Source organism: Cebidichthys violaceus, unplaced genomic scaffold, assembly GCF_023349555.1.
Source record: "Cebidichthys violaceus isolate CVI_PGR_0920_01 unplaced genomic scaffold, fCebVio1.0.p SCAF_26, whole genome shotgun sequence".
Lineage (NCBI taxonomy): Eukaryota > Metazoa > Chordata > Actinopteri > Perciformes > Stichaeidae > Cebidichthys > Cebidichthys violaceus.
In genome coordinates, this window is record NW_027176439.1 from 5688251 (window position 1) to 5702355 (window position 14105).

The 14105-nt window shown below is 44.4% G+C and overlaps 1 protein-coding gene across 1 annotated transcript in view; it reads left to right on the forward strand.

Annotated features, from left to right (window-relative positions):
* Positions 1-5165, forward strand: part of tacr1a (tachykinin receptor 1a) — a 33486-nt gene extending 28321 nt beyond the window's left edge. Inside the window, exon 5 of the mRNA XM_068720787.1 lies at positions 326-5165. Within this exon, the coding sequence (XP_068576888.1) occupies positions 326-671 (346 nt within the window). The 3' untranslated portion in view covers positions 672-5165. The remainder of the gene's footprint in view (positions 1-325) is intronic.
* The last annotated feature ends 8940 nt before the right edge of the window (positions 5166-14105 follow it).

The following is a 14105-nucleotide window of genomic DNA, read 5'->3' on the forward strand; positions in this document are numbered from 1 at the left end:
ACAATTCTTATTTCTCTCATCTCCTCCTCCTGTGGTTAATGTCACGCTACACATCAAGTGCTGGTAAAATGAGTCTTTGAATAAATGTCACTAAATGTCACATGCAACATTTAGTGTTAATCAAAACAATGACTCACTGTCTTTGCTCTTTACCTTATTTTACATTACATCTCTATGAGCCACTGTACACCTACACTGTATCAGCCAGTCCTTAGTCAAACTGTCTGTAATTCTGTTTCTTTTATTGGCAAATGGTAAATTCATACCATATTTGAATTGTGTGCACTTAAACCAAACTAAGTGGGACTTTGCTTCTCTTGAACAGGTTTCGTGCTGGTTTTAAACAAGCTTTCCGCTTCTGCCCGTGTGTCCCTCGAGGCTCTTACGAAGGCCTGGAGCTCAAGTCCACTCGCTACCTTCAGACCCAGACAAGCGTCTACAAGGCCAGCCGGATGGAGACCACCGTGTCCACTGTTCTCCAGGTCGGGGATGACATGGAGCAGCCGAAGGTCAAGGCAATTGCGGCTCCACGGCCAGGCGGGGCCGTGGTCGGAGCCGGACCGCGCAACTCCTCCCTGGACCTCACCTCCAATGGGTCATCGTCCCGGAGCGTCTCCAAAACCGTATCGGAGACGTCCAGTTTCTACTCGAGCAACAACCTGCAGGAATAGGCTTCACACGCAGGTGGCATTTTGCCAGACAGCAGCAGAGAGAGAGTCGTGTGTGTGTGTGTGTGTGTGTGTGTGTGTGTGTGTGTGTGTGTGTGTGTGTGTGTGTGTGTGTGTGTGTGTGTGTGTGTGTGTGTGTGTGTGTGTGTGTGTGTGTGTGTGTGTGTGTGTGTGTGTGTGTGTGTCTGTGGCGAAGTTTTTGATGAATACATTTCTGGTGATTTCACTGGAACGTCGTGTTAGGTCGTTTTGCAAGTGAGACTCTCAAGTTGCTGTTCACTGATTGCTGTCGTCACCCACAACACCCTTGTAAAAAGGACTCATGCTGCTCACTGTAAATGATCAACCGCCATTAGAAATGTCTGCTCCAAAAAAAAAAAAAAGGAGCACTTCGATGACATGAGCACATTCCAGTTCAAAGGCTAAAACTCAAGCAGAAGCTCGCACCTCCGATCTTCAGGGCCTCTGCTTCTCACACCAGCCTTCTCTCAGAGCAGAGTAAAGGTTCACACATCCTCAATCGCACATGCTGTGTGACTTCGCATAGTCTATTTCGGAGCGGAGCTATGACATGACCGGCATGCTGTGAACGCAACGGCTCCTCCGTTTTAACAGAGGTTTTCTCCGCGAAGAGACGGGGTGTGGAGACCGCTACGTCTCTAATGGAGGGAAAGGAGGATCCCCTGCAGGCGTGCTGAAAAGTTGGAGCAATCGCCTGAAACGCAGGCAACACCAGGCACAGCTTTCATCTGGCTAAAAATGGACTTCAACAACTGAAAGCATCATCTCTGAAACGTAGAGGAGCTCCAAACACTGCAGAGGCATTCACCTCAATCCCGGGTTTTGTTTTCTGGGACCCGAGCAACACCGGTGTGTAGCTTAGAGATCGATCCGCAACAGAGAGCAGATGAAATGTTCCAGTTTCCCACAGAATCAATGCAGTTTCACGACCATAAGTGTTGCCTCAGCTCCCTCTCTGTGTTACTCGCTCCACCTTTATCAGACACATGACAGGGTTGGTGATCTGAATACAAGGCCACACTTTCAAACTGGGACATTTTCCTGTGACCCTCATTAGCTGCTCTACCCTTCCACCTGGCAGTAACATGCACTCTGTGTCTTCATGTGGCTGGATTGCATTTACTTTGTGTGCTTCGTCTTGGTATTTCTGTGTTTTGGCTTCAGTCATCTCTGACCTCCTCTCTACCTAGTTTAGGTGATCAGATCTTCACCTCTCTTATTAAATATTTGTATTTTATATGCTGTTGCGCCACCGAAATGTAATCCAGTCATACGAGATGCATGTTAGTCTCAGGTTTAAAGGGCTTTGTGGATGCCGCAGCCTAGAATGTGCACAGGCTGTTCATGTCATAGCGCTCTAATGTGCAGCGCTGTGCCTTGCTGTGCAGCGTATTGTCTGTGAAAGGGCGAGAGACGCAGAGACGCCGCTCACTCTGCAGGGGTCCAGGAAAAGGTTGGTTAGGTAACAAGGGGCTACGGAAGCCCAAAGGGACAAACTGTCTTAACCTCCTATGGTGGAAAATACACACACACACATATATACAGTAACTACTGTAATAATTGTCACGCTTGGCATGGGGTTTTTAGTGAAAGCATATGAAGCTTGTCTCTGTACCACAGTGGCAAATAGCTGCATTAGTTCCAACTCATATCATGATAATCACTTCATGGTTCCACGCATAACGCTTTAATGGAAGCCAGAACAGTTTTACTACAAACGTCCTGGAGTGAGTTTAATAACTAAATCCTCTAGATTTACATATTTTTTTGATGCAATTCAATATCTTTCGGCTTACCAGAACAAGCTACAAATTCTGGGGCAATAATGCCAAAAAATAGAGGATAAAAACAGCACAGTTTGGAAAAGAACAGAGTACTGTTGGTCCAATCGTCCGGTTCAGCTCAACAACAGGTTCTTTTCTGAACCGGTATTCTGGAGGAAATTCAATTGAGTTGAGTCTGTCCCATAACGGTCTTCACAGAACTTGATTATTCAGCTCAGTACGTCTGACAAAGGCAGTCATTTTAAAAGTTAAACCTCTTTTAGTTCAAAGTTAAAGTTGATACTGGATTAAATGTTGAATTGGAGATTAAAGTTCTGGCGCAACTTGAATTTAGAGTAAAAACTAAGCTGTTAAGAGAGAGTTTTAGATTAGTTTGTTGCAACATGATTGAAAGTTGAATCATGATTTATTCATTTTTAAAAATCCATCCTTGTTGGTGTAAGCCTCTTCACAATGAAAAATCACATTTTTCTTGAAACATTTTTGAAAAATGTTGACTCGATCCTTTCTTAAAGATGGATATACACACGCAACCATCATTCTACGTTCACACACACACACACACACACACACACCCCACAGTCACCCCCTGACTCCTGGTCTATTCTCAAAAAGCCGTTGTTATACATTCCAGTGTCAGCTGACATGAAACTGAGCATCAGATACACGACTGTATTTGAAAGCAGCACATGATACGAATCATAAGACTAACAGAACTTTGTCTTGGCGACATGAACGCACATCTAACGCCTAAGTACAAACACGGCGCAGGGACACCAGGAGGTCACATTAAAAGAAAACGCGCCGTCATGACACAAGACATTCCACTTTTTATGATAAAGTGAGACATCCTGCAGAGCTCTTGGCTGATTAATGTCTTGGCCGAGTCATCAGTTCAGTGGTGAGAACATGAAGAGCATAGATCTCTGGCTTTGATGCGGCGCGCCAACAATGTGACATACACTATGTGGAGTGATGGTGTGGGACTTCCAACTTGAAGGGAAGAAGATTTAGGGAAGAACTTTCACTGCAATTCTAATACACATAGTAGGATGATGACTTTGCCCTGATTGTTCTTCAGTGATGAATGATTATATCAGATACTGGTGGCTTAAAGCCCATAAAAACCTGATTTCAGTTCATAAGTATTTATTTTTTTACATCAATACGAATGAGTATATAAGCAACAATCGGTGTTCAACTTCCTCAGATATGCTTTATTGTTATATGAGTTTAACAATACTGCTAATCTGCTTCATCAGGACAGTGTTGGTGGAGTTGAATCACATTTGATTGCCCTGGAAACAAGGACAAACACCTCTCGTCACATCTTGATTCCAAATCTGTAATGCTGAATCCTGATTGGAGTTATGACACCACATTGTATTAACTGAGCCCTAACCGCAGGTTATTTTCTTTTATTTAAAAGCATGGACAAGAGAACCTGTAGCTTCTCCAGCAGCAGCAGTGACACGCTGTGACTTGACCTTCAAGCAATAGCTTTCCTCTGTGTTTCTCCTTTGGGCGGAAGCATCCAAAGATGCGAATCAGCCTAAAATGATATTGTACATCTAAATGAGCATCTGCAAAGGCAGCAGACCTTCTCAGTATCATCACAATTCAACCACAGACAGTCAGCTGGGAACAGGAGCATTGCCCTTGATGTTATTAGAACGTAGTTATTTGATTACAGTATGAACAAGACCTGCACCCTTGATGCCTCCTGCCCTGATTGGATGATGTCAGAGAGTTGGATAAAATGCAAATTAGCTCCTCACGAGGGTAGTGATACAAATGTGTGTGTGTGTGTGTGTGTGTGTGTGTGTGTGTGTGTGTGTGTTTACTGTAAGTGTAGAGCACCAGTTTCCTCTTTTTTGAAACCCGAAGGCAGAGGATGTGATTCGGTCACACAGGCCGACCTTGCAAAGTGAAATGAATCTTGATGTGATTTGTCAGCGCAATGTTTAAATATCACATTGAATTTGAATCCCAACGAAGCCCGTCAAATGTAATTACAGGGGGCAGATGACAGACATAACATGACACAACATATCTGTGGCGTCCATTATAATGTAGCGTCAGCTGGCTGAGGTAGTGAGAGGAGTATAGACGTGGAGAGAGCACTATGAACCGATATCACCTCATTGTCTTTTTATTTATTTATCCTTCATTTGACCACGGTGCCCTAATCATAGCCAGCAAGCCATGAATAATCCAGCCCCCCCCCCCCCCGTGTCCTGAATGCAGAGTGCGTCCTCTCATTCTGCCGTCACTTGGACTGGTCAAGTGGAGCGAGCGAACGAGAACCCGTGGCTTTAATGAATGTGTAATCAACTTTGTTTGAGTGCTCTTCAAATGAGCATACGGCAGGCTCCCTCTCTCTGCCTCTCACACACACACACACACACACACACACACACACACACACACACCGTGGCTGGTGAGAGCTGGAGCGATGGAGACAAAAGATGCCAGCTTGTTGCTGAGGAGAGGCGCCAGGCAGGCTAACAGCGGGGTGAATAGCCTCATCAGCGCCATCTCTTCCTGTGTTTCCATCCATTCCTCGCTCTCCAATCATGCTAATTACAGGAGTGGAGAGGGCGACCGGCCCGAAACGCGCAGAAGAAGCGCACCTCGCGCACAAGGCGCACACCCATGCATTTGGTCTCGCTATTAAATGTGGGGGGGGGGGGGGGGGGGGAATATATACAGATTACCACATCAGGGCCGTGGGTGTGTGTGTGTGTGTGTGTGTGTGTGTGTGTGTGAGACGGAGAGAAAGGATTAGTGCGCTTATTTGCTACAGTGACCTGAGAGCCACACACAACATAGGTAGTGTCCTTACATTCACTTATGTGTTACTCGCAGTGCTCTTCATTGAGAAAATAAATGTTATTTAGAAGACTACGTAAACACACGGGTGATGCTTCAGCCGGAGTAAATAGCCTCATATGTGTTAGTATAGTAGCAGGGTCAGAACAACTGCACCCTGCCAGTATGAACCCACTGCACTGCAGCCAAGAACAGCCTCTGCACTATAGTATCAATGTAAAGATTGCTCAGTGTTGTTGCTTTGTGAAAAATACTTTACTCGTCTCGCACAAATTCCAACCTTCTCCGTGGTCTCCTCTGTGAAACCTACTACATTTTTGAACGTGATGTTTCGACGATGAACTTTAAAAGAGAACTTGTCTTAAATCACGATCTAGAGATATCTGTATCTGTGTTGTGTTGTAAAATGAATTAGCCCAATGGAGACGTGTAGTTTCAGAATAGCAGCACATGGGAGTGAGTGTCCTTGATGAAGACGTCGTGCCATGAAGAGACATCTTCTTACAGTACTAGTGCCTGTTCCTAAACAAGTGGACAACAAGTGTTCCTGTCTCTCTCTCTCAGCTGTGTCTGAGAGCTAAATAGCACCGCTTTCACTGACCCTGCCACATAGCTTTATTGATATTTATGTCCTAGATGTAATCAGAAGGTTGAGAGTCAGGTTCTGCTATGGCTCTGTACTCCTGTGCATTCAATGAACCCGTTAAGTTATAGGCTGAGGCTGTGAATATTCCTGTATTCTTCTTCTTGTTAACACATCCCTCAGACTGAATCTCCTTGTTTTTATTCATTCAGCCTGGAATCATGTTCTCGTTACCTGATACGAGACTTTTCCAATTATAACGAATGGATCAAAATCTTATAATACAAAGAAGCTTTTCGGTGCTTGTGGTGATGAGAAAAATGTGTTTTGCACATGAGTTACATAATCCCTCAATATTGAATGTGATCACCTGTCTGCCCAGAAGTGTTCCTGTATGCTTATGACAATGCCCCCACTATGTTCCCATATCATGAAGCTGCATTGACAATTACTAACATACTTATTTTAACCCAAAACATGAACTTTTACGAAAGCCAGCGAAGCACTTTTGTTGCCTAAACCTTAATTAAGAATGCAGTCTTGAAGCACGAAAAGCACAACGATTGAAACGTATGTAGAAACGACGACGTTGAACATGTCGGGTTCAGAAACAATGCCAGCATTTTATTCTGCCGACTGGGTTGGAAATACTCAACAGAGCGCCAAGTTTGTCTTCATCTGCAGTTGATTATTGTTGACTGTTTACTGCTGCTTGAATAGCGTTGGCTTAAAGCTACGGTGCCCAGCTGTTTTAGTAGATTACTGAGCCTTTTTAAGAAATGAAACCATGTGTTTTTGGGGATAATGAAAAGGCTGACCGACTCTAGAGAAGTCTTGCAGGAAGGGTTAATGCATTGTTCATTTAGGTCTTTGTGAGATTTGATGACAATGAGAAAAATCTAATCACAGCCGTGTCCTTTAAAATGCTGACTCTCAGCTTTAACTTCAGACCACATTGAGATCCGACCCACCGTGTAGAACTTGTAGCCTTTTGAAATCCTGACCCCCCATGGGTGCAGGACTACAACTACTCCTCCTCCTGATCCCCCAAGATGTTCTCTTAATCCCTCAAATACTCTGAAAGCTGAAAGTCAGCACTTCAACTCTCATTTGAAGTACAAGCTGACTACTGTGCAGTGAAAAATAATACATCTCTGACCCTATAGGTGACTGAATACTGTACATGGGGGAGACACATGAATCTGAACCATGCACTGAGTAGTGGTCAGACACAGCCATGTGTGCCAGTCTGAGTTCTATTGTGTCGTATCTGTTTTTGCTCGTTTACGTCACGCTAACTTATTCCTGAAAGACATTTAGCATTTTCAACAGTTTCTCCAAGACGTCCATCATGCTTTTGCTATTTGAAAAGAGGAAAGAAAAAAAAAAAATCTTGTGTTATCTTCTCCCTGCTCTGCGTTGACTGTGTATCCGTTAGCGCCTCTAATGTCGATGACTATTTGTGGAGTCACATTTACTGTACAGTGGGTGGTTTTATCTGTGATTGTTGCCAAAATCTGGGTATCAGTTTTAATGTCTTCTATTAAAGAACGTTACGGTATTCGTTTCATTTGTTTTGTCCTCCACATAAACAACAGTTGTGACTAAAAGATGGAAGCGAGCATCTGGCACAGAAAGTGCCACACGGCTGCCATGATGTTCAGAGAGAGAATAGACCAAACAACACTTTACTCTGAATGTGTGTCCGCCGCAGCTCGCTCTCTGTCTTTGTGTATCCTGACCCCGCGGTCCGAGTGCACAGAGATGAGAGAGAGGAGGACGAGGAAGAAGCAGCGGGGACAGGAGGCTCGGTGTGTGTGTGTGTGTGTGTGTGTGTGTGTGTGTGTGTGTGAGTGCATGTGTGATAACAGGCGAAAAAACAAGAGGCTGAGTGTGTTGCTGGTGTCAGATAAAAACATGTCTGTGCAGCGCTGGACCTTCAGACAGAGCACACCGCATGCATATTAAACCACAGCGGAGCTGCCTTCAAGCATCGGAACCTTCTGTCAGCTATAACACCGAGAGACTCCCTGTCATGTGGATACAACAGCATATCTGATCTCTTAATGAAACAATTACATGAATAGAAATGCTTGAGGCCATGTGAAAAAAAAAACCTGGGTACAAGTATTGAATTGGATTAATGGGAGTGGTGTGATATTTTGGGGGAAAAGACATATTTGCTTTCTTGCGGAGAGTTAGATGAGAGGATCGATACCACTCAGTATGAAGCTGGAGCCAGGAGACGGTTAGCTTAGCATTAAGAGTGGAAGCAGCACTGTAAAACAGCTAGCCTGGCTCTGTCAAGAGTCACTGCATGCAGACCATGGCCTGTATAAAATATGGAAATATTCTCCTTGATGTCACCCATAGGTTTCTGAGTAACAAAAGCAAAGCAACTCTTCAAAATGTTAAATAGATGTAATTTGCAGTAAATTGGCTGATTTGTGCAAAACCAGTACAATATTTAAGCTGCCGGTTCATTTCCTGTTATTGTTTGATATAAGTGAATTTGGACATTTCTTTACCCAAAGGTGTCGGGTGCTATGCCTAGAATAAAGCTGTCGTCAGGATAGAAAAGGTTAGTTCAGACCGCCTCGGGAGAGTAAATGTCTCCACTGAAAGCAGGCAGTTCATTTCATCATGGTGATGGACGCTTTATTGCAGGTTTTTACGGACTGAAATGACGGGCAGACACACGGTAAAGAAATAACCTCACCTGATCGCCGGCTTCGTTTAGGGCGGACCTCCAGCAGTATGAGAGTTAAACCACAGCCGATGTATGATTTATAATAAAAGGTCATAATAAGCAGGTCTCCTGTCAGCCTTTGGAAAGCTCAGCCTCGCACTGCATCTGGTTCCTGTCATTTTCCAAACCAGCGGAGAGAAATTCAGCGAGCAAATGTCTGAGGTCTGTCAGAGGAAGCCTAACCTCCAGGTAGCACCATCTGTGCTTCTTTTCACATCTTCTCTTTTATCCTTCTCTCATATAAAACACTTTCACACATCAAGTACAAAACCCAAAGCGTGGCCGTTTTAAACCAAGGTAATATGAAGGTAAAGTGAAATGTGGTCGACAGAGGGTAACCATGTGACAAAAAAATGATAGCTTTACAATGAGATGTTGCTCATCAAGTCCATAATGCAGACATCCGGTCTTTAAAAAGTGCCATTTGATTCAAAGAGACCTCTGCAATTACTGTGCATTCTCCTTAAGATCATTCAAATAAATGAAAATGAGTGAAAACTCCTTTGGTCTATTTTGCACTTCAGTAGATTTGCACCGAGGCGAGGAGAAGTATAGGCAGCCTTACATGTGCAACAGGTTGTTTGCAGGTTGTATGGCAGTTGTTATTATTATGATTATTATGTGACTATAGAATATGTACAGCGTCACTCCACACAAGGAAACTGAGTGACAGTAATACAATTCCTCACACGGAGAACGTGGACTCGAGTGGATGTTGGGGTGGAGGTGGCAATTGGATACAGACACATTTCCAGCTGACATTATCAAAAATATGCATGCGATGTTTCGCCCCCAGTTAGTGAGCTTTAAACACTGAATTCAAAAAGGTAACAGCGTCAAAATGTCTGGTTGTTGCATGTTCGGTTGTCAGACAGCGGACTCGAGCTCTACGGTCCAACAGGATCGCAACAGCTTCAGAGCAACAGGTGTTTCAGTGTGAGTGACCACAGATAACACATCTGAATGCTCCTGACTCTGGCGTAACCTTACATGCTTGGTTTCTCCCTCAAAGACGTGCTCATATATCCGGCCACCAAATATTGGGCCGCGAGGCGACTCACAAATGGCCCACAGATGTAGGAGGTCAGTTTGTTTCACGACCTCTGGTGGTTCATGTCCTTTACAAGCGGTTGCACTTCCACTGCCAAACTGCGTGGGCACACTCAAGCCCGTCGTCACTGTTTGCTAATTGTAAGAGGGTCTGTAGTGCAGCGCCAATGCTCGTTGAGTCAATGGAGCGTCAGAATATGATGCCGCCATGATTAGAGAGACGCATTGGATGTATGTTCAATGAGAAGAATGCGCTCCATGAGTGTAGAGAGAAAGTTTACCGCCTAAACGACAAGCATCACGTCACAAATGAACGACACTAAAAACGCGTCAAATCAAATCAACACCACGCCACTGGGCACATCTAAGAACTCGGTGTTATTACTTCCTCGCGAACACATGAATGCTAGTAACAGTGATTTAGAAATCGATGTAGCAGAACCAGACGTATTGAAATATGTTTTCATCCCGTGCTTTCTTCGGCGTCAGTTCTTGTCTCAAGCGGAGATGAGGAGCCGACTCCAGAGATTTGGGAATCACGTCTTTCTAAACCCACGCCCCCAGATTGTTTTTCATGGTCAAACTTGTAGTCTTCAGCCCCGAGCAACAGTGAAAAACCCAGGATATGTATTATTGTCCAACGAAATACACAAGTCTGATTTAAAAAATAAGAAGACATCTGCCACCATTTCCGCTGCCTTATCGTTTAATCTACAGATGCAACAGCATTTCTGTCATTGACAAGTTCAATAATTAAGTTAGACATTGATCAGCATTGAGACAGTAATTAGATTTGTCAGCCAAGGCAGTAAAGCAAACGCACTGAGGGATAGTTAAAGTAGACAGAAGAAAAGCAGGGGAAAAAAAGAGCAAATCAATATAATGGCCGGAGGTCTAAACTATTAATGACAGCCTGAAACTCTGAAGGAAATTGGAGGACTGACAGGGAAGAGGAGCCAGAAGACTGAAGCAAAAAAACAGGGAGGAGAAGGAAGTTGGTGAAATAGTGTGGGAAGCTGGAGAGAAAAGAGCCAAAAACCAGAAAGAAGGAGAGCTCAGATAGTGTGAGAGGAAAGTGAGTAGACTGACGACGGAGGGAAGAGAGACAGAGAGAGTGTGAAATGTGTTGGAACAAACGAGAGAGGAGGACAGAAATGGATACAAAATTAGCCTGGGGAGCCTTCATCGAGGCTAATTATCACATCTCAGGCGCTGCATCGGCCCCTGGGTAGCACCTGCAGCCCGGTAGCTCATGATAATACATCTCGAGTCTCCTCGACTGTCCTCCTTCCACATTTGGTGAAGGGTGTCAGAGCTTTTGGATGGATTTGGCAGAGACGGGAGAAGGAAAACAGCTGCCTGATGATTACAGGGAGGATGGATGAGTTGTACCTTGACTCCCTTTGTTACACGTCTGTGAGGAGGAGGATAAATGTCCCGTCAAACCACAAAGCAAAGTGTATTGGTCTTTGAGAAATAGGAGGTTCTAGAGGTTTGTAACAGCTGACGTTCTACCTGGGAAGACGCCAGCACTAGTCAGTCACCAGGGTCCTGAAGTCTCACCCAAACTAGCCTTTGATCCACTTGCTTCTAGCTTCTTTCATCAGTCTTTTTGAAAAAGAAATATGTAAGTAAGTTACAAGTGTGTGTGTGTGTGTGTGTGTGTGTGTGTGTGTGTGTGTGTGTGTGCGTGTGTGTGTGTGTGTGTGTGTGTGGGCTATATGAATCCACATTTGTGTGTGAGATTATTAAGCATGTCTAAACTATGTTGACGCGACTGAGTGTCCCTTTCCTTTATGGTAAAGTGTGTGTGTGTGTGTGTGTGTGTGTGTGTGTGTGTGTGTGTGTGTGTGTGTGTGTGTGTGTGTGATTACAGTGTGTGTGTGTGTGTGTGTGTGTGTGTGTGTGTGTGAGTGGAGGCAGGTGGTGAAGAGCTGAGTGGAGTCTTGAATCCTGGAAGGCGTCTCTCCAGAGACAAATTGAAGGACTATCATTTCACTTCACTGTCAGCCGCGTCGCAGCCTCGTACATCAAGGACATAATCACAGACCGGCTCGGAGCAGCGCCATCAACCCCCGCTCTCCTGTATGCACACACACACACTTTGTTTGTTCAGATTTGCTCATTTCTCCGGCTGATATCAACACTTTTCTTAGATGCCAGCCATCAAACCAGCCAGTGATGTAGTCCTCAAGATCAGTCTCGGTCTGGAGACCGCTATCCAGACCACTCTCTGAAGTTTGTGGTCTTGTTTCAGAATAAACCATCAGTTTTGAGACAACTCGGGCTTTTATTTTAAGACCACGTCTGCTGGGATATCACTACATTACTTAACATCGTTACTGTGATTTGCTCATAAAAACAAAGGAAAATTCCTTCAAAATAAAATTCAACTCTATCTATTATTTATTTTTTTATTCCTCATGTACACTTACACACTTATGCTTGTTTTCCGTGACTGATTTTATGGGAATGTGGATTTTTGCAGATCAATTTGAGGAGTGCCTATAGGTTCGCATGTTCCACATTTGATCGTGTGTGTGTGTGTGTGTGTGTGTGTGTGTGTGTGTGTGTGTGTGTGTGTGTGTGTGTGTGTGTGTGTGTGTCAGTGTTGGACTGGCTGGAGTTGGTCTCGGTCTTGTTCGGTTAAGTGTTCACTGACTGCAGCATTGCTGGAGGTCTCTAGTCTGGTGTGGAAGGATTGTATAACCCTGCCGCACTTTTAATTAACTGAGGAGACTGTAAAGTGCCGGCATTATTTTGAATGACTTCAGGTTTGATTATGTAATTGGAACATATCAATTTCATGTCTAGTTCACATCAAGTTCACATCTAAATGGCGATTAAAAGGAAAGCCAGATAGAGATATGTATTCAATTTATTTGTGTATGTTATTTTAATGAATTATGTTCGGTGCACCACTTTGGTCCTGAAGTATCTCGACAACTATTGGATAGATTTAGACAAAGTCTTGTCCAGACTTGTGAGACTTTCTGTTCAGTTGAATTATCTTCTTTGAATCTCAGACTGCGTATTTGGGTCCTTCCCGGTTGTGCTGCTGTCTTCAGCCTTAACAGTTTTCTCCACCGACGTACAAACTCTCACAACACACATCCTTCTTTAACAGCAGCGTTCTCTAATCTGGTATCACTCGATGTAAAACCCCACCGATCAGTTTTACTTTTCAAAACCACGAAGTGGCTTTAGCTGTCCTTGACCTCCAGCCTCAGTTAATCACACGCAGACCAGCATTAGCATGAGCACCAGAGAACCACATCAGTCCGGACCTGCCACCCTAGAGGTCCCTAAGTATACAGCAACAGATGGGCAGCAGGTGTGATACCCTACTCCAGCGATCACAACAAGGCTCAAGCCACCGATTTACCAATTTACAGCCCCCATGCTTGCTCCTTTTAGGCCCGTACAACGGAGATCCAGTGTCTTTTCACGCTGTGAAGGGCAAATTACATGCTGCTACCGTTCAAGGAATTTAAGAAAATCAATTTGTGATTTGACAACTATTGAAAACTTTTGCAGGTAGCAGTTTTGGCTCAGTGTACGGAGCCTATAGTGACAAATAACAGAGGCAGTTCCCTGGAGGGATGACAGGACCAATAGAGAATAGAGCTACATGTCAGGAGGACAAACTGCTGTGTGCTCACTGACACCACTGAAGCATCTGGGATTAACATGGTGGTGATACAAACGGGCCGACTCCAAATATCAGAACAGTTGGGCAAAGAAATCGTGTCACCGGTTTTGTTATTCTTGGTGGCAGCGTTTTGAAATGGTTTTGAACTTGTGTTGATTCCCCCAGTTGAAGTGAAAAACCATCTCGAGACAAAGTGAGGCTCATACCAGCTGAGGATAGCTGACTTTAAAGGAAGAGCTCAACATTTTGGGAAACACACTTGTTTGTGTTCTTTCTTGAGAGTTGGATTCTTAGATTGCCGCCGCTCTCATGTCTGTATGCTAAATATAAAACTACAGGCGGCAGTCAATTATGTTAGCTTACTGCAAAGACTGGAGACGGGGGGACATGTGGTGTTACGGGGGGGTTATGTGCAGGACACAATGACTTCCCAGAGTCTCCTTCAGATGGATATAGCCAGCCATAAAACACTTATCTCACCATTATGTGTCTCAGTCTTCACAAAGGTAGCTTCACCACCTGTGATGAAATGCAGCTCACAGCCCCTTCCCCAAGCGTTTCAGTGGGAAGCGTCCTGGAATAGAGAGGGAGAGTCCCAGACACATCAAAGATGTCTCTGATTAGCGAGGGGGGACGCAGAGACAGAGACAACCTTTAAGATAGCTGAAGCACACTGATCAGCTCTCGCTCCTTCTGTGTCTGCCAGTAAGGACGATGTTTGCAGTGAGATTTCAGACACCCCCTCACCTTCCAGCCAATCAAATGC